This window comes from Camelus ferus, chromosome 16 (genome assembly GCF_009834535.1).
Source record: "Camelus ferus isolate YT-003-E chromosome 16, BCGSAC_Cfer_1.0, whole genome shotgun sequence".
NCBI classification, from domain to species: domain Eukaryota; kingdom Metazoa; phylum Chordata; class Mammalia; order Artiodactyla; family Camelidae; genus Camelus; species Camelus ferus.
Window position 1 is genome coordinate 41,219,970 of NC_045711.1, and position 20,473 is coordinate 41,240,442.

At 50.8% G+C, this 20,473-nt stretch overlaps 4 protein-coding genes across 6 annotated transcripts; 3 read left to right on the forward strand and 1 right to left on the reverse strand.

Annotated features, from left to right (window-relative positions):
• The first annotated feature begins 202 nt into the window (after positions 1-202).
• VTN (vitronectin) lies at positions 203-3,082 on the forward strand. The gene is made up of 8 exons (XM_006195674.3): positions 203-376; positions 470-589; positions 666-980; positions 1,055-1,194; positions 1,453-1,609; positions 1,776-1,928; positions 2,323-2,670; positions 2,886-3,082. The coding sequence occupies exons 1-8, from the start codon at positions 313-315 to the stop codon at positions 2,996-2,998; spliced, it is 1,410 nt and encodes a 469-aa protein (XP_006195736.2). The 5' UTR covers positions 203-312; the 3' UTR covers positions 2,999-3,082.
• Positions 3,083-4,102: 1,020 nt separating this feature from the next.
• On the forward strand, positions 4,103-5,530 carry SEBOX (SEBOX homeobox). Its single transcript, XM_032457643.1, has 3 exons — positions 4,103-4,445; positions 4,610-4,770; positions 4,949-5,530. Exons 1-3 carry the CDS (start codon positions 4,415-4,417, stop codon positions 5,327-5,329), a joined length of 573 nt encoding a protein of 190 aa, XP_032313534.1. The 5' UTR covers positions 4,103-4,414; the 3' UTR covers positions 5,330-5,530.
• Positions 5,531-6,150: 620 nt separating this feature from the next.
• Positions 6,151-11,832, reverse strand: TMEM199 (transmembrane protein 199). Of its 3 annotated transcripts, none has more exons than XM_014559455.2 (6): positions 11,576-11,832; positions 11,397-11,470; positions 11,009-11,098; positions 10,455-10,497; positions 10,145-10,257; positions 6,151-6,490 (listed from the first exon to the last, which is right to left on the reverse strand). In XM_014559455.2, exons 1-6 carry the CDS (start codon positions 11,781-11,783, stop codon positions 6,410-6,412), a joined length of 609 nt encoding a protein of 202 aa, XP_014414941.1. In that variant the 5' UTR covers positions 11,784-11,832; the 3' UTR covers positions 6,151-6,409. The 3 variants fall into 3 exon arrangements, with proteins under 3 accessions (XP_014414941.1, XP_014414942.1, XP_006184982.1); XM_014559456.2 differs by lacking the exon at positions 6,151-6,490 and adding an exon at positions 8,472-9,394; XM_006184920.3 differs by lacking the exon at positions 6,151-6,490 and adding an exon at positions 8,472-9,845 and having other exon boundaries at positions 11,576-11,830.
• Positions 11,833-11,894: 62 nt separating this feature from the next.
• POLDIP2 (DNA polymerase delta interacting protein 2) lies at positions 11,895-20,372 on the forward strand. The gene is made up of 11 exons (XM_006185035.2): positions 11,895-12,144; positions 13,534-13,615; positions 14,435-14,532; positions 15,225-15,321; positions 15,492-15,567; positions 15,797-15,904; positions 16,352-16,488; positions 17,293-17,319; positions 17,497-17,622; positions 18,655-18,734; positions 19,317-20,372. The coding sequence occupies exons 1-11, from the start codon at positions 11,984-11,986 to the stop codon at positions 19,429-19,431; spliced, it is 1,107 nt and encodes a 368-aa protein (XP_006185097.2). The 5' UTR covers positions 11,895-11,983; the 3' UTR covers positions 19,432-20,372.
• Positions 20,373-20,473: the final 101 nt, after the last annotated feature.

A 20,473-nucleotide genomic window follows, 5' to 3' on the forward strand; every position in this document is an offset into this window, starting at 1 on the left:
GCAGCAGAGTGGGCTTCCATTCTGCCCTCCAGACCCACTGTGTTAGCCCTCTTCTGAGATGACCCTGAGCTTGGCAAGGATCCTATACACAGCTCTCCTGGGCCTGGAGTTCCAGGAACCTGACCCTTTGCTGCCTCTGGGGTTGGGGCACTAGGGGCTGGGCTGGAGGTTGAGCAAACAGAGCAGTAGAAAAGGCAGCTCCTCTTCTCCAGTTTTCTCCCTCCCTGTTTCACCTCTCCCTCCCTTCCTCAGGCATCAGAGCAGAGACTGCAGTTTCTCTACTTTACCAGGCTCAAGGCTGGAGGCCCTGCCATGGCACCTCCAAGGCCCCTTCTGATGCTGGCCCTGCTGGCATGGGTTGTTCTGGCTGACCAAGGTGTGGGAGGGTGTCAGTGGCCATTTGGGTCAATGTAGGGTGGGCAAGGGTGGCCTGGGCTTGACCATGCTAACTGATACCCCTTCCCCACAGAGTCGTGCAAGGACCGCTGCACTGAGGGCTTCAACGCCGACAGGAAGTGTCAGTGTGACGAGCTCTGCTCTTACTACCAGAGCTGCTGTGCCGACTATGTGGCCGAGTGCAAGCCCCAAGGTGCGTTCAGAGTGGCTGGGTGGGCTTGGGGTCCCCTCTGCAGTTGGAGACTCACCACCGCCCATCCTGCCTGCAGTGACTCGAGGGGATGTATTCACTCAGCCAGAAGATGACTACAGGTTGTACGACTACCACGAGGAGACCAGACCCAGTATGAGTGCCCAGCCACAGACAGAGAGGCCCAGACTGCAGGGCCACACTAAAGAGACTCCTGAACTGGCACCTACTCAGAACCCTCAGGAAGAAGTCGTTCCAATATCTGGGCAGGGGAACTCAGAACCTGAGGTGGAGCTCCTCAGGCCTGAGATCCCAGCAGAGGAGGAGAAGTGCAGCGGGAAGCCCTTTGATGCCTTCACTGACCTCAAGAATGGTTCCCTCTTTGCCTTCCGAGGTGACTCAAGGAGGGGTCTCAGGGGAAGGGGTCTGCCCCAGGAGCATCCTCTCACATAGCCTCCCTCCCTCTAGGGCTGTACTGCTATGAGCTGGATGAAAAGGCAGTGAGGCCTGGGTACCCCAAGCTCATCCAAGACGTCTGGGGCATTGAGGGTCCCATTGATGCCGCCTTTACCCGCATCAACTGTCAGGGGAAGACCTACCTCTTCAAGGTGCCAGGTCCAGGGCCTGTGGGTTAGGGTCAAGGGTATCAAGGTAGGGGTTGAGGGCTGCTGTGTCCAGGACCAGGGTGGGCAAGAGGGCTAGATCCCAGCCTGTGGTCCCTGGCTGGGTCTCTATAAGGACATGAAAGCCCCAGGTTCCAGGTCTTGGGGCTACAAACCTGGAACTAGGGCTGCTGCCTTAGGAAGGGGACTCTGCCTCTGTGCCCAGCCAGCTGCCTCCTCACTCTCTTCTTCCTGACCCCTTAGGGTAGTCAGTACTGGCGCTTTGAGGATGGTGTCCTGGACCCTGATTACCCCCGAAACATCTCTGAAGGCTTCAGGGGCATTCCAGATAATCTGGATGCAGCCTTTGCACTTCCTGCTCATAGCTACAGTGGCCGGGAGCGGGTCTACTTCTTCAAAGGTACTCAGGGGGTGGGTGGGAGGATGAACAGGCAGTGGAGCAGTCTTGGTTTTCTTCCACACTCCACTGGGGACTGGCCTCACATTATTGCCAACCCCCTGCTGGGATCTTGTAACTTCTACAGCCTCTGGTCTTTCCAGTCTTGCTCATGGCCACCCCTCCCCAGGCAAACAGTACTGGGAGTACCAGTTCCAGCAGCAGCCCAGTCAAGAGGAGTGTGAAGGCAGCTCCCAGTCGGCCGTGTTTGAACACTTTGCCCTGATGCAGCGGGACAGCTGGGAGGACATCTTCAAAATTCTCTTCTGGGGCAGTTCCTCTGGTATGGAGGAAGAGCAAGTCTTTCTTCCCCCTCAACAGGGCTGGGATCCGCGGGTAGAGGTAGGGCTGGGCTGGCCAGAGGGGCTGTGACTGTGGAGCTATTGATCAAAAGTTGTTTGCTCAGGTCAGACTTTGCTTCTGTTGACCTTTGTCGGGGAGGTTTGCCTTCTGCTGGACCCCACACCTTGGACTTTGCCTAGCACAGCCAAGAGCACAGCCAGCAGAAGGAGGGGCTGTGGCAACCGGGGAGGGATATGGTGGAGGGAGCCCAGGTGAAAGGGCATTGAACAGGGATTTCGAAGGCCAGGATGCTAGGCTCTGCCTCTGGCTAGCCGTGTGTCCTCGGGCCCATCCTTGGCTACCAAGGCTCCCCATTGACCCCTTCCCTGACACAGGTGGTGTTGGACAGCCCCGGTTCATCAGCAGGGACTGGCTTGGTTTGCCTGGACAAGTGGATGCGGCCATGGCTGGCCATATCTACATCTCAAGCTCAACTCCTCGCTCCTCTCAGATCAAAATGACCAAGTCTAAGCATCGCAACCGCAAGCGCTACCGCTCACACCGTGGCCGTGGCCATAGCCGTAGACGCAGCCAGAACCCCCACCGGAAATCTCGTTCAGTCTGGCTGCCCTTGTTCTCCAGTGAGGAGAGTGGTCCTGGAGCCTACAACTATGACTATGAGATGGACTGGCTAGTGCCTGCCACCTGTGAGCCCATCCAGAGTGTCTACTTCTTCTCAGGAGGTGGGAACCCTGCCAGCCCTATATCTGGTCTGCTGTCCCTGCTCCCCATGGGCTGAACACAGCTCTTGGGTGATGATTCCAGAAAGCCAGATGGGAGTCCTTAAGTGCATTGTGGATGTTAACTTATCCTTCTAGGAGAGATCCAGGTCTTCTTTGGGCAGGAGTGGGCAGGCCAATGCTGGGTCTCACACACCCTCTCCCAACTTCTCTTCCAGACAAGTACTACCGAGTGAACCTTCGCACGCGGCGAGTGGACGCTGTGATCCCTCCCTACCCACGCTCCATCGCTCAGTACTGGCTGGGCTGCCCAGTCCCTATCCACGAGTAGGAGTCTGAGTCCACACAGCTGGGCCTCTGCTGCCCCCTCCGCCAACTTCCTCTTCCCAGCCCAATAAAGATTCCTTGGTCTTGAGTTTAAGACTACTGTCCTGGCTGGGCTGGACAGGCAGGAGGGAGGGATCTGCCTGGGTAGAGGAGGGGAAGCTGGGCTGTCAGGGTGGCTTGGGGGAGGGGACAGAGCAGAGCCTCCTTGTGTCCAGCTCATGTTGGGGATAGGCCCACTCTGTGAGCGAGAAAAGGTGTGGGTTGGGAGGGCCTCATGAGTGCAAGACTTCCCCCTGCACTGAGCAGCCCCCCACAACCTACCAGCCCCTAAGCAGGAGCTCGAACCCCTCTGAGGATGACAGGAGTTACCAAGCTACACTTCTGAGCCCTGGGTTTGTTTTACCTGTCACTGACTAGGGTCTTGGAGGAGAGAGAAGGGGCAGGAAGTGATGAGTTCTGGTTCAGCTTTTCTGCCTATACTGGACATGAAACGCTGTTAGCTTAGACATTTGAGTTCCAGGGGAACTGGTCACTGTGCTCCTCCAAACCCACCCCAACGATGACGGACCTTTGAGGTCTCTGTCTTGGATCTGTGATGCGGAGCACTGAGTCAGGAGAGATAGGGAAGAGCAGGAACTAAAAGGAAATACAAATGCACCCATTTCTCTTAGAAAAGTGGCCCAGAAGACCTCCAAGGATGAGTACACTGTAAAAGCAAATATCTTTCTTAAAACCCCTCAATGTAACTGTGGAACCTTCTCTGGGTCCAGATTCCTGGGCTCTAGAAAGCCCATTTGGGCTCTCAAGGGGCCAGAAAGAACGGGCTAGATGCAGACAAAGCTCTAAAGTGGACCTGAGGGTGATCTGGTGGTGACATCTGCTCCCAGCCCTGCTGAGGGGAGGGTGGCTCCAGCTCACTGCTGCCCCCCTGTCTTCCTCCTCATTCTGTTCAGATCTCCTAGCCCTGTCCTTAACTGTGGTATAGGACTCCACCCACTCTCTCTGGATGGCAGCCAGTACCAGGGCACTGAGGGCTGTGGGATAGGCAGCTGAAACACTGGCAGCATTGGAGAAAGGGAACGCCTTGGCTTCCTGGAAGAACCCTGGGAGGATTTTCACAAAGTACAGGATTTCAGACACAGACTACCAGAGTTTGAGGTTTGAAGAGGGGGCTGGGCTTCTTTTATGAAGCCCAGAGGAATAGGGTTGCCCAACCCACATCCCCACAAGCCCCAACACTGCCCCTGGCCTCCCCTATTTTCTCTGGGAGTTCTCCGCCCTCATCCTCGGAGCTGGACACTAAACCTACCCCCTCCTGGAGGCGGAGCCAGCCCTCGGAGCAGGATAAAACCCCAAACCGAGGGGACTGGTGTGGGCACAGCCTTGGCATGGCCATCTGGCTCCTCACTCTGCCAGCTCCATGGCCAGCTCAGTGGATGCATCTTCTGCAGGTGATCTGGTGGGGAAAGGGTGGGCAGGGGGAGGATGTGGGGAGGGTGTGATGGGGAAGTTTGAGAGGGGTGGGGAGTAGGAGCTTCCATGTTTGTTGGGGGTTTGAGGCTGGGGTAGAGGTTCTTGCAGGGACACCTGGCTTGACCCCCACCCTGGCCTACAGGCCTTGCCAGTGGGTTGGGTCCCCATCGGAGAAAGAGGACTACCTTCAGCAGAGGGCAGCTGCTGGAGATGGAGCGGGTGTTTGCAGCACGGCCCTACCCCGACATTGGCACCCGTGAGCACCTGGCCCAGGTCACCTGCCTTCCTGAGGCCAAAATTCAGGTAAGCTGTGACCCCTACCCCTGCCCTCATTGGGAATGCTCTCGCGCAGACAATTTCTAAGCTTGACCCACAGTCCCTTCTCTCTGGGTATCCTGCCCCCAGGTTCTGCTTTCACTGTATCCAGGGGAGGGTGGGAAAGGATGCTGTAGCCAGAAGAGACTCCTTCTTTCCTTATCAGGTGTGGTTCCAGAACCGCAGAGCCAAGAGAATCAAGAATAGAAAGCCAGGAGGCCTAAGCCCTAGGCCTGAGCCACCCCAGAGATCCTGTTCTCTTCCAGACACCATCAAGCAGTCTGGGGAGCCCCGAACCCTGGGCCAGTCTCCACCCTCCAACAGCACAGCTCAGTATGCCTCTGTGTGTCGACACACCTCCTGCCCAGCTCCTGGCTTGGGTCCAGGGCAGGGATGGGTGGGGGCTAAAGCTACTGCCCCATGGGGACCAGCTGGGGCTGCAGGGGTCCACCTAACTTCAGAGCGAGCTACCCCCCAGAACTCACTGGGCAGCCTGTCTGACCTCATCTATGCCTCGGCCATTGTCACCAACCTGGACCACTCCTAATCTAGGTCTAGAACTTGGAAGACCCCTCCTGTGACTCCTGTAACCCACTCTACCCCTTAGGACTGAACACATCAGAAGTGGACCCAAAAAAAAAAAAAAAAAAAAAGAAGTGGACCCTCTTTTTAACAAGGGAGTTCTCTTACAGGAAGAAGGGTTAGCTCAGGGATCCCTCCCTTCCCCTGTCCTCCAGGCCAGCCTAGATGCGGGTCCTATGGAGTGACAGGGGCCTGGCTCTGCTACCTAGCACCCTGCCCCTTCTGGGGCTTATGCCTATCATCTCGGCAGGAGGTACCTACAAAGAGATGAGGTCAGGGCTCATGTTTCCCACTTCTCCTTCCAGGTCTGGTTCCCAATTCTTCTCTCCCCAGCTGACCACACCTCCTCCCACTAAAGGAGAATGGCCAGCTGCCCCTCACCCAAGGGCCCTCCAAGCCATAAACTGACTGTTAAGTGAACTAGGAGAGTGCTGATCCTAATTCTAGACTGCAGGGACCAATCCTTTCATAGTTCAGGGCCCCCTCTCCTGCCCTACTACTGCCTGGACAAATTAATCAGAACCACGGATCTGAAGAGGGAGTGATATTAAAGTAATAAAGTAGAAATAGGAGTCTGGGCTTCTGTTAATCAGATTGGCTGCCCTCTGACCTGGGGCTGCAGACAACCTGAGATTCAGGATGGGGTGGGGGTTGGGGGTGGTCTGCACGGCAGCATTGGGTTTTGGTATCACTGTCATCTGTAATGCCAACTAATCTCCAAATAAAACCCAAACTCTACCTTAATCTGGATTGTTGTGTGCTGCAAATGAATTGAGATGGGGGCTGTTTGCTTTTGAAATTTATCTCTATCACCTAATCCCTAAATAGGGCCAGGTTCCACATAGACTCTGGGTGGGAGGTATTATTCAGGCTTCTGTTGGGATTAGTTAGAGGGATAGTTAATTGAAGGGCTTAGGCCTCTGGCTGACAAACCCTGGAGAGACGGGAGCCTCAGCTGTACCCACTTCTGCTCCCACTGGTTCCCAGACACTCCAGCTGCCTCCACTTCTGGAGCTGCTCTGCTTCAGAGAGAAAAGCTGGGAGTTTACAACTGGTCTGCGCTGGATACAAATCCTGGTTGCCGTGTCTGCCGTGTAATCTTGGAACTCACCAACAGTCTATGAGCCTAAAAAATGGGGATGATAACACTCATCTCTCTGTTTGGGGAACAAGAAGCAATAATACAGATGAAGGGCTTCACGTGGTGCACGACATGTAGTAAAAGCGCTCAATACACGGTAGTTCCCACCCACTCCCCATACGACAGGTCTTGAGGAACTGGGAAGGCCTCAAACTTCTTGTTCTGCAGGCTGGCTGCCAAGGACTCCCCTTTCTCCCTGGGACGCCCTGGACACAGGCTGCACCAGAGAAAGCATGGTATGGTGAGACAAACGTCTGAGAGCAGAGAGTTCCCTTCTCTGGGACGAAAACTGGATGACAGGCCCTCCCCCATCTCCATTCCTATTCTAATTCGTGCCCTTACAGATGGGAGCCACCTGCACAGTGGCCATTTCCTTGCAGGCCCCAGGGCTTTGACTCCTCTAGCCCCAGAAGCCAGGGCAGTGCTTGGCCCATTAAGGAACTCTCAACAAGTACTCAAGGCCACGGAAGCCTATTGGCTTGTGAGTAGGGGGCTGGGACCAGGTAAAGACCCCATTCCAAAAAAGAGGGGTGTGTGGAGAATGACTCCAATTGCATCCTAAGAAGACGCCCTGGATCAGCTTTTTAAGGAAGTCTGCTCTTTATCTAAAATGTGGAAGTCTTCCAACTTGAATCCAGGTACGTGGAAGCTGTGAAAGCTCAAGGGTAGGTTGTCTCCCTGACCCATGGAGTTTAGCACAGGTAAGTACAGCTGTGAATCTCCACAAAGCTTCAGTGTACCTTTTTAACTCAATCTTAAACCATCTGGGTTACTAGAAACACTGTAAAAGTCCACCTGCATTTTTTCTCACAATCAACAATAGAAATCCTATGATTTTTTTTTTGGTTTTTAAAAAATTGAAGTACAGTTACAATGTGTCAATTTCTGGTGTACAGCACAATGTCCCAGTCATGCATATACATACATATATTCATTTTCATATTATTTTTCATTAAAGGTTATTACAAGATATTGAATATAGTTCTCTGTGCTATACAGAAGAAATTTGTTTTTTTAAATCTATTTTTATATATAATGGCTAACATTTGCAAATTTCAAACTCCCAAATTTATCCCTTCCTATTTCCTTTTCCCTGGTAACCATCTATGTCTGGGAGTCTATTTGTTTTGTAGATGAGTTCATTAGTGTCCTCTTTTTTCTTTTTTCAGATTCCACATACGAGTAATAATATATGGTATTTTTCTTTCTCTTTCTGGCTTACTTCACTTAGAATGATCTCTAGGTCCATCAATGCTGCTGCAAATGGCATTATTTTATTCTTTTTTGTCTGAGTAGTATTCTATTGTATAAATATACCACAACTTCTTTATCCAGTCATCTGTTGATGGGCATTTGTGTTGCTTCCATGTCTTGACTATTGTATATAGTGCTACTATGAACATTGGGGTGCATGTATCTTTTTGAATCAGAGTTCCCTCGGGATATATGCCCAGGAGTGGGATTGCTGGATCATATGGTAAGTCTATTTTTAGTTTTTTGAGGAATCTCCATATTGTTTTCCATAACAGCTGCACCAAGGTGTAGCTTTTTAACTCAATCTTAAAACTGTCTGAGTTGCTAGAAACACTCTAGAAGTCCACCTGCATTTTTTCTCATGGCTGACATTTCTTCCAACCAACAATAGAAACCCTACGATTTCTCAACACAGTGATCTGTGGTGGGACAGAAGGGCCTAAGCCACCCTCTCTCTCATGGAGGATAGTGCCCTGAGAGGCTGACTTGCTATAATTCAAGAAACTGGCAATACTATAGAGGAAACATCTGCTGAGCCAATGAGTGTATAATTTCTAAGAACAGAAGAGTGTTCTGGAAAAAGAAAAAGATGACAGGAGCTCATACACTGAACAAAGACAGAGTCCACCATTAGGAACAACCCTGGCCAATTCTCCCAACTATGGAAATCTCTAGGCTTTTGTGTTCTCACAGGATTTGAAATAAGAATATGCTGGGTACAACAAATATTTATTGGATAAATAATGCTGATACCATTTTTAAGTGCCTTATACAGATTCTATCAGCACACCACTAATCTAAATTCTTATAAGTTTAACATTACACAGAGACTTCAGGGCAACCTAAAAGTCTCTGGCTCTATTTAACAGAGGAAGGACCTCAGCTGGTCATTTGATCTTTCTCAGCCTCAGTTTTGTCTTCTGGAAAAAGGGCCTAAAACCATTTCCTTTTCCAACCTCTGGGATTACTGTGAACACCAAAAGCAATCACGTAAAACAGTTAGTCAACTGAGAACTCTTACACACTATTTTTCATACTCACCCAAACGTGTTGAAGAATCTACACAAAATAACCTGTATTAAGCTTACATATAATATGTATATATATGTGATGTGTATATTCACATTCGTATATATATAGTTACAAATATAGTTAAATCTAAAAAGTCCCTTGTCTACAGAGAACATCTCCCTTTATTTATTGATACAACCCACAGAAGACATACTCTCCCCACAAACACAAACATGCACAAGGGATTTCACAACTAAAAGCAGGCATACTGTATTGCCATCTGAATCATTTTCATTTTTGAAAGCAAAAGGTGATGGGAAGGTGGAAAGTTTCAGAAGGGGTAGTGAGTGGTGAGACAGGCAGAAGCATACAGAAAATATGAACAAGGCAAGCAGAAGAAGGAAGATGATGAAGACAGAAACTAATTAAAAAAGGTAGCTGCCTTGCTTCCAATTCCACCATTGTGTACCAACCATCTTTCTCCTATTTGATGTCCTCTGATCAGTTCCTCTTCCAGCACAAACTGGAGAAAGGGAATCCCTTCTGCTTTCTTGGAGTCTTCTGATCTCAATTTTAGGTCTGCATCAAGATGTGTGCAGCAAGGATGACCACTGATTTGTGAACCTGGGCAAGTTCAAGGCAGTATGGTCTACTTTTGAAAAGGCCTGGATTCTCTGTACTCCCAATGGAAAAAGACCCCTGTCCCAGCAATGCTCAGAATGGACTGGAGAAGGCAGATGGGCACCAGGTTGAGGAGAACATATTGAGAGACCAGGTCTTTTCAGTTGTTGTCTGAGTCTCCTCTACTGCCCCCTCTGTAAACTGACACAGGATGGGGTGCCCCACAGGAACAGCAGGTGGCTTTGGTTCAGCCCTCTGACTAACCAGAGCTGAGTACAGAGAGCCTGATGGGTTGACTGAGAATCAGTGATTGGCAGCTGGAAGCCTGGAATCCTTAGACTTTGATGATCAAGTGCAGTTAGAGCTCTCCCAACTCGCCTTCCATTGCCCGTACCATGACATACAGCTCGGCCAGACCCACCACAGAGGCCACAATCAATGCAGCCAGTATCCGCTGGGAAGAGAAAGAACCAGGCTTAACAGATGCAGGCCAGCTTCCAGCTCTGCAGACTCTAGCAACTAATAAGGATGGAGAGGACCTCAACCCAGCCCATAAGTTGGGGGAAAGGGAAGAAAAGAGGATCTGAATTCTCTTGAGGTTATCATCTACCCTCCATGACTACTGGACAGCTCAAATGCGCCCCTTGTTTATCACACAAATACTTTACCTGTGCAAGGCATTTTCACATACATTCTCCCTTTCCCACCAATACTCCCACCTGGGGCAGCCTGCCCTGCCCAGTAACTACTCACCGAGGTCATTTCTGTGAAGATATATTGGCTTCCAAGGTAAGTGCAGACAAAGGCAGCTGCCACCGTGACAATGAAGTTGAAGATGGTGATGACCAGAGCCTTCACTGACCTCACTTTGGGGAGGAGCCCAGGGAAGAAACCTTTAGGTTGCCATCCTCCAGGAGGCCCTCTTATCTCACAGCTCCCTCCCCCATCAAATGGGTTTCCCTCAAGCCTGAATAGCTCAGGCTTAAATACAGAGTCAGAAGGAGTGCCATGACCGACCGGTCACAGGAAGAGGTTTTAGCAGCCTGATTTCCTGGTACCTCACCTTGCTTCCCGAGGTCACTGAGAGTTCCACAGTGCCTTGAATCCTGAGAGAAAGAAAAGCAAATGATTTCAGAATAGACATAGCTCAGAGGCAGCCCGGAGAGTATTCATCTGTCAGTATGAGCTCAGCCCTCTTTGTTCTGCAACACATTAACTCTGCGTTCTCCATGGATTTTTGTCTGGGACCAATTGAAATCTTTTCTGGACCACAGATCAAGCATTTCAGAGAAGGGGTGTAGGTTCCTAGTACCCATCTACCCATCTCCTTCTCCAGGGCAGGAGCATACCAGAGAACAGTAGGGAGCCCTGTCAGAAGAAAGGCTCCAGGCTCATCTCCACTTCTACAACTTTTAAAAATCAGTCACATCTGAGCTCAGAGTGTTGGTAAATAAGTTGGGAATTGTATTTGGCCTGTACCCAGCACAGAGTCCCTATGGTCTCTGAAGAGTATACAAACCAAGTTTCTATGCTGTTTCTTTAATCTGTACCTCTTCCCAGTGCTGGGCCCTACTTTCAGGGGCTACACAATATATGAACTGAAGAGTGAGCCCTTACCTGACAGGTGACATTGCGGGTGATCCGCTCATATTCCTCATTGGCGAGCTGTATCTTAATCTTCTCCAGACGGGCAACTAGCTCTGGGTTCTGAAGCACAAAAATCAAATGAGAAGAATGATACTCCCAACTTGCTAGAAAGCACGGGCGCAAAGCATGCTAAAGGTGTCAGGCGACCCATATTCTGCCTCCATTGCTTTGGAAACTAGTCTTTTGGGTCTCAGTTTTCCAAGCTGTCAAACAGGGTGGACAATATCTTCTTCCCCCACCCCAGCTCAGGGGGATTTAAAAGACAAATATTTTAGCCCAAAGATCGATTCATAAATCTGGATGTATCACAAATCCAACTCAGCCAACACCCACTCTCACAGATATATCCCTTACATACCCGAGGAGGCTTCACAACCTCTGGGAAATAGATTTCACTGCCTTCTAGGAGCTCATGAAGGTATAGTGTGGAATCTGGGAAGAAAATATTTCCACAAACATAATGATGCATAGAGCTGAGGTCGAAGGATTAAGATCAGAGAAAAATGAGGCGACTGTGGACTGGAGACTGGGGCTCACCCCTTTCTCTCAGGTACTGGTGCAGATCCCGGATCAGGTGGAAGGAAATCAGGCGTTCGGTGCCACCCGGCTGACATTCCTTGTGCTTCTTCCCTAGTGCGGTCTCAAGCTCTGCCCTCAGCTTCCGCGGCAGCTGCTCTGGCTCGAGCTCCCCACCGGGACCCAAAGCGCGTATCAGTCGCTCACCGGCTAACAAGCAAGACGCCATGTCTAGCCAGTTGTAGGGTCAGGTGACCCCGACCCGGGACTTCCGTCTGCCTCCGCCGGAAGGAGCTCTGAGCTCACGGGGCGGGGCAGAGGGCCAAGGGGGCGGGGATACGGCGCGGGGCAGTGTGGGGCGGGGGCGGAAGGCCGCCCGGCCGCGGGTGCGTTTGTGTGTCACTAGCCCGGCGGGCGCTCTCTCGGGACATGGCGGGCTGTGTGGCCCGGCGGGCCCTGACGGTGGGCAGTCGCTGGTGGTCCCGGTCGCTGGCCGGGGCCCGGGGGCCGAGGCTGTACTGTGCTGCGGGTGGAGCTGGGGCCTTCCCACCAGCGGCGACCACGATGACGCGGAGGCACCTCTCGTCCCGGTGAGGGACGGAGCGCGGGGGCCGGGCGGGAGCCCTGGGAACTTGTTCCCAGCCAGCGAGGAGACCACGGGGCCGGGCTGCGTGAGGGTGATTGGAGTTCGACCCGGGAGAGGGTCCCGGCCGAGAGTCGACCTGCGCTGCCTGGGACGCGTGCCAAGAGCAGAGAAGGGAGCCCTGGGTTGTGCAGGGCTGGCTCTGAGGGGACACTAGTAACCCTCCCATGGAGAACCCTGCCTCTCCGAATGGGGGAATCCGAGCACTGCTGTTAGTGGGCAGCCTTTTAATTAAGTCTCAGGGCTTTTGACTTGAACCCTCAGCCCATGACTGGGTCAAGGCCTCCCTGAGAAAGATGCTAGAAGTGGGAAACGGGACTCGAGTCTGGGCCCTGCGTGGGTCCCAAGTTTCAGTGTGACCTTAGGGATACACCTTTTATTTATGTAACTTGGGGAAGGGGGTTTGAGGCCATGGGGATGTTGTGAGTAGTGCCTCTAGGGATAGGACAGGCAGATCAGATTGGGGCTGGTGGATCAAGTGGGAGGAAGCATAACGTTCACATCTCCAAAACAGTAAGAAAGCATTGCTTTGAAGGGCCCCCTCGAAAAAGCAGCTCTGTGCAGCGAGGTCTCTGAGATAGCTGACCTTTTAATGGCTGAGATTAGACACGGACCTTGGGGAGAAATGATAGCTATTTGCAGTTTAAGACCCTTGAGAAAACTGATGTAAATCTGAACAAAAACTAGTTTGGGAGAATACTACTAGGTGCAGTGCAGGGAGTACAGTAGGAAATCTAGGGATGATTAAGCCATTCAAGGGCAGGGTGAGGACTGCAGTTTAGAGGGGAGATGGACGTGAAATCATATAACACAAAACAAGTATTTTTTTTTTGAGCACGCCTTATACACTAGGATCTGAGAGGGAACACAGGCTAATCAGACACAGGCATTGCTCCCATTGCTCCCATTACAGTTTCTAATGGAGATAAGACAGGGACATGAATAACTGAAATGCAAGGTGGGAAGGGCAGTTAAAATGTTGTGGTAAGTCAGGAAGGTGGGTCAAGGAAGAAATGGAGGCAAGGGATACAATTAATTAAGCAGGGTCTGAGGGCATGATTTGAGGAATGCTGAGAATCAGAAGAAAGTGATCTGTGAACAGACAGGTCTCATGGAAACCAAGGAGGCATCTCTAGCTGGACTTCAAAGGAGGAAAGACAGAATCTCTGGAGTGGTGGTTTGGCAGGACCCTTACGTGCTTCAGCTGGCTTCACTGCCCTGACCCTTCTCTGCTACTGCCCTGGCCCCTCAGTATCCTGGTAGCTTTTTCAGATGCATTAGTAAATCCATTCCCTTCTCAGCTTTTCAGTTGCTTATTCTTTTCCTTCCTAATCAGAAACCGACCAGAGGGCAAAGTTTTGGAGACAGTTGGTGTGTTCGAGGTGCCAAAACAGAATGGAAAATATGAGACTGGACAAGTGAGTGCTGGTCTGGGTCATCTTTCATTTTTATGGTTTGTTCTGCTTCTGAAAGGGTCAGATTTGGTCACAGGCCTGAATGTTATGGTATTCTGCCTTGGTGTTTGGTGCCAGACCAGAATCACAAGGGTGGGGTTTATTTTATTTTTGTTTTTAAGATGGAGTTTCTGTTTTCCTGCATTTGAATGTATTTCCATGTGTCAGTCAGTTCTCTTTCCAAATTAGTGTGGACAGAGATGGTTTGGATTGTTATGAGGAGAGAGCCCAGTTGCTGAAGAGTCATCTAACATAGTGGTTGGTGGGAAGCTAGTGGAGGGAGCTTTCAGAAAAGCAAACCTGCTTTTTGATGCTTTATCATATTTGCAGTGAAGTAAGATCTGGGTGTGAGGCACTTTTTTCTGTATGAGCTCCACTGCGATAGATTTAGGCCCAACTTTTTTTTTTTTTTTGTATGTCTGCAATGGACTGAGCGTTATGCATTGGTGTTAAATCAGAAAGCAATACCTTCACGGAGTTGACAGTTTAGAAAGGAATTATAATATGCAAATGGTCAACAGCTGTACACTGTGCTAAGTGGAGGGGAGGTAAAGGAGGCTTCCTAGAGGCCTCAGCTATGGCCTAAAGGATGAGTAGAAGTCACCCAGTTGAAGAGGCGGTAAGAGTGTTCCATAGTTTGTCTAGGCGGATCGCAGAATTCAAGGGAAAGAGTAGCAAGACCTTGTGCTAGAGTTGCTAACACCTGTGCCACTTAGTGGTCTGGGCCCCACCCAGATGGACCTGCTGGGCTGCAGACTCACTGAGGCCTCTCTTTCCTCCCAGCTTTTCCTTCACAGTATTTTTGGCTACCGAGGTGTCGTCCTGTTTCCCTGGCAAGCCAGACTATATGACCGGGATGTGGCTTCTGCTGCTCCAGAAAAGTAAGTTTCCTCATCATTGTGCCACATGTATCCTCAGGAGGAGACCTGCTTCATGGCAGACATACATAATTGGGGCCCCAGGGGTGAAGACAGCATCCTTCTGGGCCTTAGAAACACTCCCAGGCCACTAATACCCATGGAGACAGAAGTGTTTCATGCCAGGGACAGAATTAAGATCCCTTTAGGTCTCCCCAGGATGCTGTCCCAAGGGATTCACAATTTGCATTATAAGTACCCCAGAGGGCATTTGGGGGACTAGGCTTCTTGATTTCCTGATGTTCAGTTAGAATCTTTCCCTTAATCTTTTATTATCACTAGAATATGTTAAAAAAGAAAAGGCCCAGCTCTGTTAAATAATCACAGACAGCCCCTGGGACGTGAGGAGAATGGGGTGCTTTGGGTTTCGGGGACTGAGGCAGCAGTTTGATTTTCTCAACGTGGCCTGTTTCTTGTAAAAGGCATCCAGAGAGTAAGATAAATGATGACCCTATGCCATGGGTCCTCCATACTCCATTGCTTACCCCTGACTGGGGAGCATCTGGCTGGGGTGTTGCTGAACAGGTACACAGCAGGTGCTAAGCCCCTTCAATTCAGGCACCAGTCTGTTTAGTGAGGAGGTGATGGGGACCTGGGGCAAGCACTGCTTCTCTTTTCTCTGGGGGTGATCTTGGGCTGCTTCTCCTGCCCCATAGAGCAGAAAACCCTGCTGGCCATGGCTCTAAGGAGGTGAAAGGCAAAACTCACACTTACTATCAGGTGCTGATTGATGCCCGAGACTGTCCACATATAGTAAGTAAGCAAGATGGCTGTGCCTGGGGTTCTTCTCCATGGGAAAGGCCTGAACCCCGATGGGGGCTAAGGGAAGGAGAGGGGTTAAACAGGCCTGGGTCAGCACTGGGCCCCAAGCCCTCACTACTGGATAGTGACCAAGAAAGTCTCTGACTCACTTCTTGCCTTAGTCTCAGAGATCTCAGACAGAAGCTGTGACTTTCTTGGCTAACCATGATGACAGCCGGGCCCTCTATGCCATCCCAGGTGAGTGGTGAGCATCTGAATGGTGCCTGTGGTGGAAGGTCTAGTGTGTCTTAAGGAGAGGATTTTGATGCCTTTCTGATGTCCTTTAATCTGCTGGGAGGGAGTAAAGATGCTGAGAGCAGTGGTGGTCATCCCAACCTGGGACAAGGCCAGGAATTGTGTTTCTTCTCAGCCCTGGTCCTCTCCCCTCCTACATGAGTTTCACTGTCCCTTTGCCTCTCTCTGCCAGGCCTGGACTATGTCAGCCATGAAGACATCCTCCCCTACACCTCCACTGATCAGGTTCCCATCCAGCATGAGCTCTTTGAAAGATTTCTTCTGTATGACCAGACAAAAGGTATCCTCTCTTATTAAGGGAAGCTGGAATAGGAGGGCCCTTTCTTCAAAGAGAGTATCACAGAAGCATTTTCGAAGCTCTGTTTCCACAACCTTATTCAAACTCCCATTAGACTTGTCAGATAGATGGCTATTATCTCCTCCTAACAGATATGGAAACAGGCTCAGGGATGATGAGAAGGGACTGAAGGTTGCGAGGTGGTGCGGAGCGAGGTCTGAAAACCAGGGCTCCTAACTCCTAGTCCGCTTCTCTTCCCCTGATGTCAGCCCCTCAGGGCTTATTCTTGGTAGGCAGCTCTCTGCCTTCTTCCGGCCTGTGCTTGGCTCATGTTTGGGTGTCTTGTTTACCTGGGCCACCACTGGGAAGAGTTTTCTAGAAGGGGCAGTTGGAGAGTGGGTGCAATGCCCTGGACTCTGGCCTGGACTAACCAGTCGCCTCTTGTCCCAGCACCCCCTTTTGTGGCTCGAGAGACGCTACGGGCCTGGCAAGAGAAGAATCACCCCTGGCTGGAGCTCTCTGATGTCCACCGGGAAACCACTGAGAACATCCGTGTCACTGTCATCCCCTTCTACATGGGCATGAGGGTATGTGCCCAGCTTGGATACCTGCCCTCAGAGCTAGGTCCCAGGTTCTGTGTGGTATCCTCAGTGACTGCTGGTGTGGGTTCCAAATTTAAACCATGTCTGTGGTTCTGATTTCAAGTGCTGCATACATGGTTGGGGTTGAGCAGCCTCTTGGCGACAGCTGACACCAAGACCTAGAGCAGGGAAACCCTGGTCCCAGGAAGGAGTCCTCCTGGCTAACCCTTCCTTTTTCTCTTCTGACTCAAAGGGGCCATGTTTATGAAGAATATACACATGCTTATTTAAATCAGTCTAGGCCCATCTTTACACTTTTTATGCGTTAGTCAAACGTTCATTTAGCTGTTTCTTGCTTGGTGGTAAGCTGGGTCCTGGAGATACAAATAAAAGTGGAACACTGTTCCTGCCTTCCAGGAGCTCATGGTAGTGGGGGAGGCCAACATATAGCATGTCAAATATTATAATTAGCCTGGAGTATGGGAGGGCCAAGGAGGAGGACAGTGGCCTGGGCCAGCGGTGGTGGGAGGTGGCGGCTGACAGGGAGGGTGGTAAGGGAAGAGCTCCAGGCTGGTTTCTGTTGGCTTCCAGCTCTGTTGGTGATCTCGATAGGATGAAGAGGAGGGAGGCCAGGGATGGACCCAAGGGAGACTGCCTCCCTGTGGGCTTGTTGGCCATAGTTCAGACATAGTTGAGCTTTGTTCTATCTTTGCAACCTTCCTAGAATACATCACTCCTTCGGAGAGATGATGATGGGAAGAGACTTGGTCCTGCCCTCTGGCACTGAAATTCTTTGTGTTTTTTCCCCAGGAGGCCCAGAATTCCCACGTCTACTGGGTGAGTGTCTTCCTCGGGAGGAGGGGAACTCAGGAGGTGTGCCTGCTTGGGCAGGTTGGGAGGTGGGGCTTGTGCAATGCAGATGCCTTTGTTGCCCTTTGCTCTCCTAGAATTCTGAGAGGGCTAGCCCAGGGTCTGTTCCTTCTCAGATGTGAACTCTCCTTCCTACCCTCACAGTGGCGCTACTGTATCCGCTTGGAGAACCTTGACAGTGACGTGGTACAGCTCCGGGAGCGGCACTGGAGGATATTCAGTCTATCCGGCACCTTGGAGACAGTGCGAGGCCGAGGGGTGGTGGGCAGGGTGAGCATCTTTGGGCCAATAATGCCCAGTTTCTGGTCCTGCACAGCAGGCTTGGGAGCTTAGTGCATGGTTTCCTCCTTCTCTGTGGTTAAGGACAGAGGCTCAGTGTGTGAAAGCGTCAGGCTGTTTGGGGTGAGAAGCCTCATAACCACCCATTCACAGATGAAGAGACTGAGACTGTTAAATTTAACTAGCCCATGGTCCTATAGCTAATAGTGGCAGGGCCTGGATTTGAATCCAAGTGAATCTGACATCAAAGCTTGTGGTTGTAGGCATAGTGCCTTTTAAAAAATTTGAATTGGGTGCTCGCTTTGGCAACACATATCCTTAAAAAAAAAAAAAAATGAAAAAACACAACTGAATTGGAATGCCTTCAGGCGGGGCATGCACTCCCCACCACTCCTGGTTGTCCTTCCTCTGCCTCTTTATATGCGTACATCCTTTGCTGGTCCTTGAAGAGATCTGATTTTGCAATTCGTGTGCTACGCCACCGTCTCTTGAGAAATAAAGTCACGAGAAGGGGCCACATTCAACAAGCATTTATCGATGTTTGCAGGGACTTGGGGAAACTGGGTGGGATAGTAAAAATAGGGCTTTGGAGTTAGTCTGGTTTCAAATGCCAGCTATGTTGTTTACTCGCTGCATAATTTTGGGCAAGTTATTTAACCAAAATCTCAGTTTCTTACTGCTGAAATGGGGATAACACCTATTACCTTATGATTACCACCAGACTTAAGTCAGCAGGAGTTTGCAGAATACCACATGGTGCCTGGCACTCAGGTACTCAGTGAACAGACGCTGGAAGAGGTATTTACAGAGTAGGCCCTAGTTACCTCAGACATTCAATCTGAGATTGTCTTTCCCAAGGTCAGAATAAAAGGACCAGGTCAATGGCTGTGCTGTGGGAGGAGGTACTGGTCGAGTTATGGTGGGAGGCATGAGGGGGCATCCAGTCCTGACTGGCAGTCAGCATGGGGCCGCAGGGTACAGGGAGCTTGTCTGGCCTGACCTCTTTTGCCTGAACCCTCACAGGAACCAGTGTTATCCAAGGAGCAGCCTGCATTCCAGTATAGCAGCCACGTCTCCCTGCAAGCTTCCAGTGGGCACATGTGGTGAGTGAGCATGTGCTGGGGCGGGGGCAGCTCAACTTCACGGACACTGCAGGTCAGAGAGAGAGCTCATAGCTGACAGTTAACTCTGGGCCAAGTGAAGTCCTGAGGTGGAGCCTTATCTCCTGTTCATTGTTGTGTGGGTGTCATCTGATTTTTTATGACTGTCTGTTTCCTACTTCCCTGTGGTTTTGTGGACTAAAGACTTACGTCAGAGAGGTCTGGTGACTATTTTTTTTTTAAGAATGTACTTTATTTATTTATTTACTTTAATGGAGGTACTGGGGATTGACCCCAGGACCTCGTGCATGCCAAGTGTACACTCTACCACTGCACTATACCCCCACCCCCTGAGGTCTGGTGACTCTGATGCTGTACTGAGTTGCCCATGTAGTTGGTTTTTTGCCCTGCTGTTTCACTCCTTAACCTGGAAGTGTAGTTGGGTAGCTTATGCCTTATGCATCTAAGGACCAGTATCAGGACAGCTGTGTTTCTTATTTTCATATAGGGCCAGAATGGGCTCTCCAGACCTCAGGAGGGCCTTAGCCCTCATTCCCTCTAAACCAGCTTTTCTCTGACCTACAGGGGCACGTTCCGCTTCGAGAGGCCTGATGGTTCCCACTTTGATGTCCGGATCCCGCCTTTCTCCCTCGAAAGCAATAAAGATGAGAAGACACCACCTTCAGGCCTTCACTGGTAGGCCAGCTGAGGTCCTGAGTACCCAGCCTCAGCCCCTGAAGAACATCCCATGATTGCTGCAGAACTCTCTCCATCGTGGGCCACAGTGGGTCTCTTAATCCTTTGCGCCATTTGATTGTGGGGTTCTTGTTTTGGCGGGTGGAGTGTAACTGTTCTCTCCAGAAGACCCATGTAGGACTCCTCCAAGGCTGGCCTCCCCCATAAGCCCTGCCTGTGCTGTGTTCCAGTAAACCTTTCCATCAGGAACTCTGTGTTCAGCTGCCCAGGCCTGGAGGAGTTTCCTAACCTGTCACACAAATTGTTTAGAATGTGAGGTTTGGTCAATAAACGAGTGCACGCTTGGCCATCCTCGCCATTTCTGCCCCTGGCGTCTCAGGCTCCCTTTTTGACCCAGCGGGGGCCCTTTGTTGCTTTCCTTACTGCCCTCCCAGGAAGCTGCCCCTTCTACTAGGTTGTTTCCTTCTTGAGACTGGGGGTCGGCTGACGTCTCCCAGGTCACTGTGCCTCTTAGCCAGTGGAATGGGGGCTGGACTGGACTCTTGTTCTTTTCTTTACCCTCTGCCAAGTGCAGAGCAGGAGGCCAGCATCAAGGTCAAAGGAGTGGCTTAGCTCTTAGTGCTGGCCAACTGTTGGCATCTCTGGCCTCCCTGGGCCTGGGAGAGGAGTGAGGCAAGCCTGTCGGGTTTCCCGGAGCAATGGGCTTGCCAGCTGTGGGCACAAGTCTCAAGCCTCCAAGATCACAAATGCAGAAACTCAGCCAAGGAGCTTTGGTATGGACGGTGACTAAGCCAAGCTACTTTCTGAGCTTCTCACAGATCTCCAAGAGCCAGAGATAAAATGTGTTGCATTTTTGCCGATTCTTAGGATCCCTGCACACTACTGTAGTCATTGTTAAAGAGGTCATTTTCTTGAATTAATATTAAATCTCAGTTCCAGTCCTTATTAGTGTTGTCCTTAATCCTCCACCAGGGGGAGCCTGGGATGCGGGGCAACTGATTGCAATGGAACATAGGACCCAGCGAGAACATAATGAAGTCAGGTGA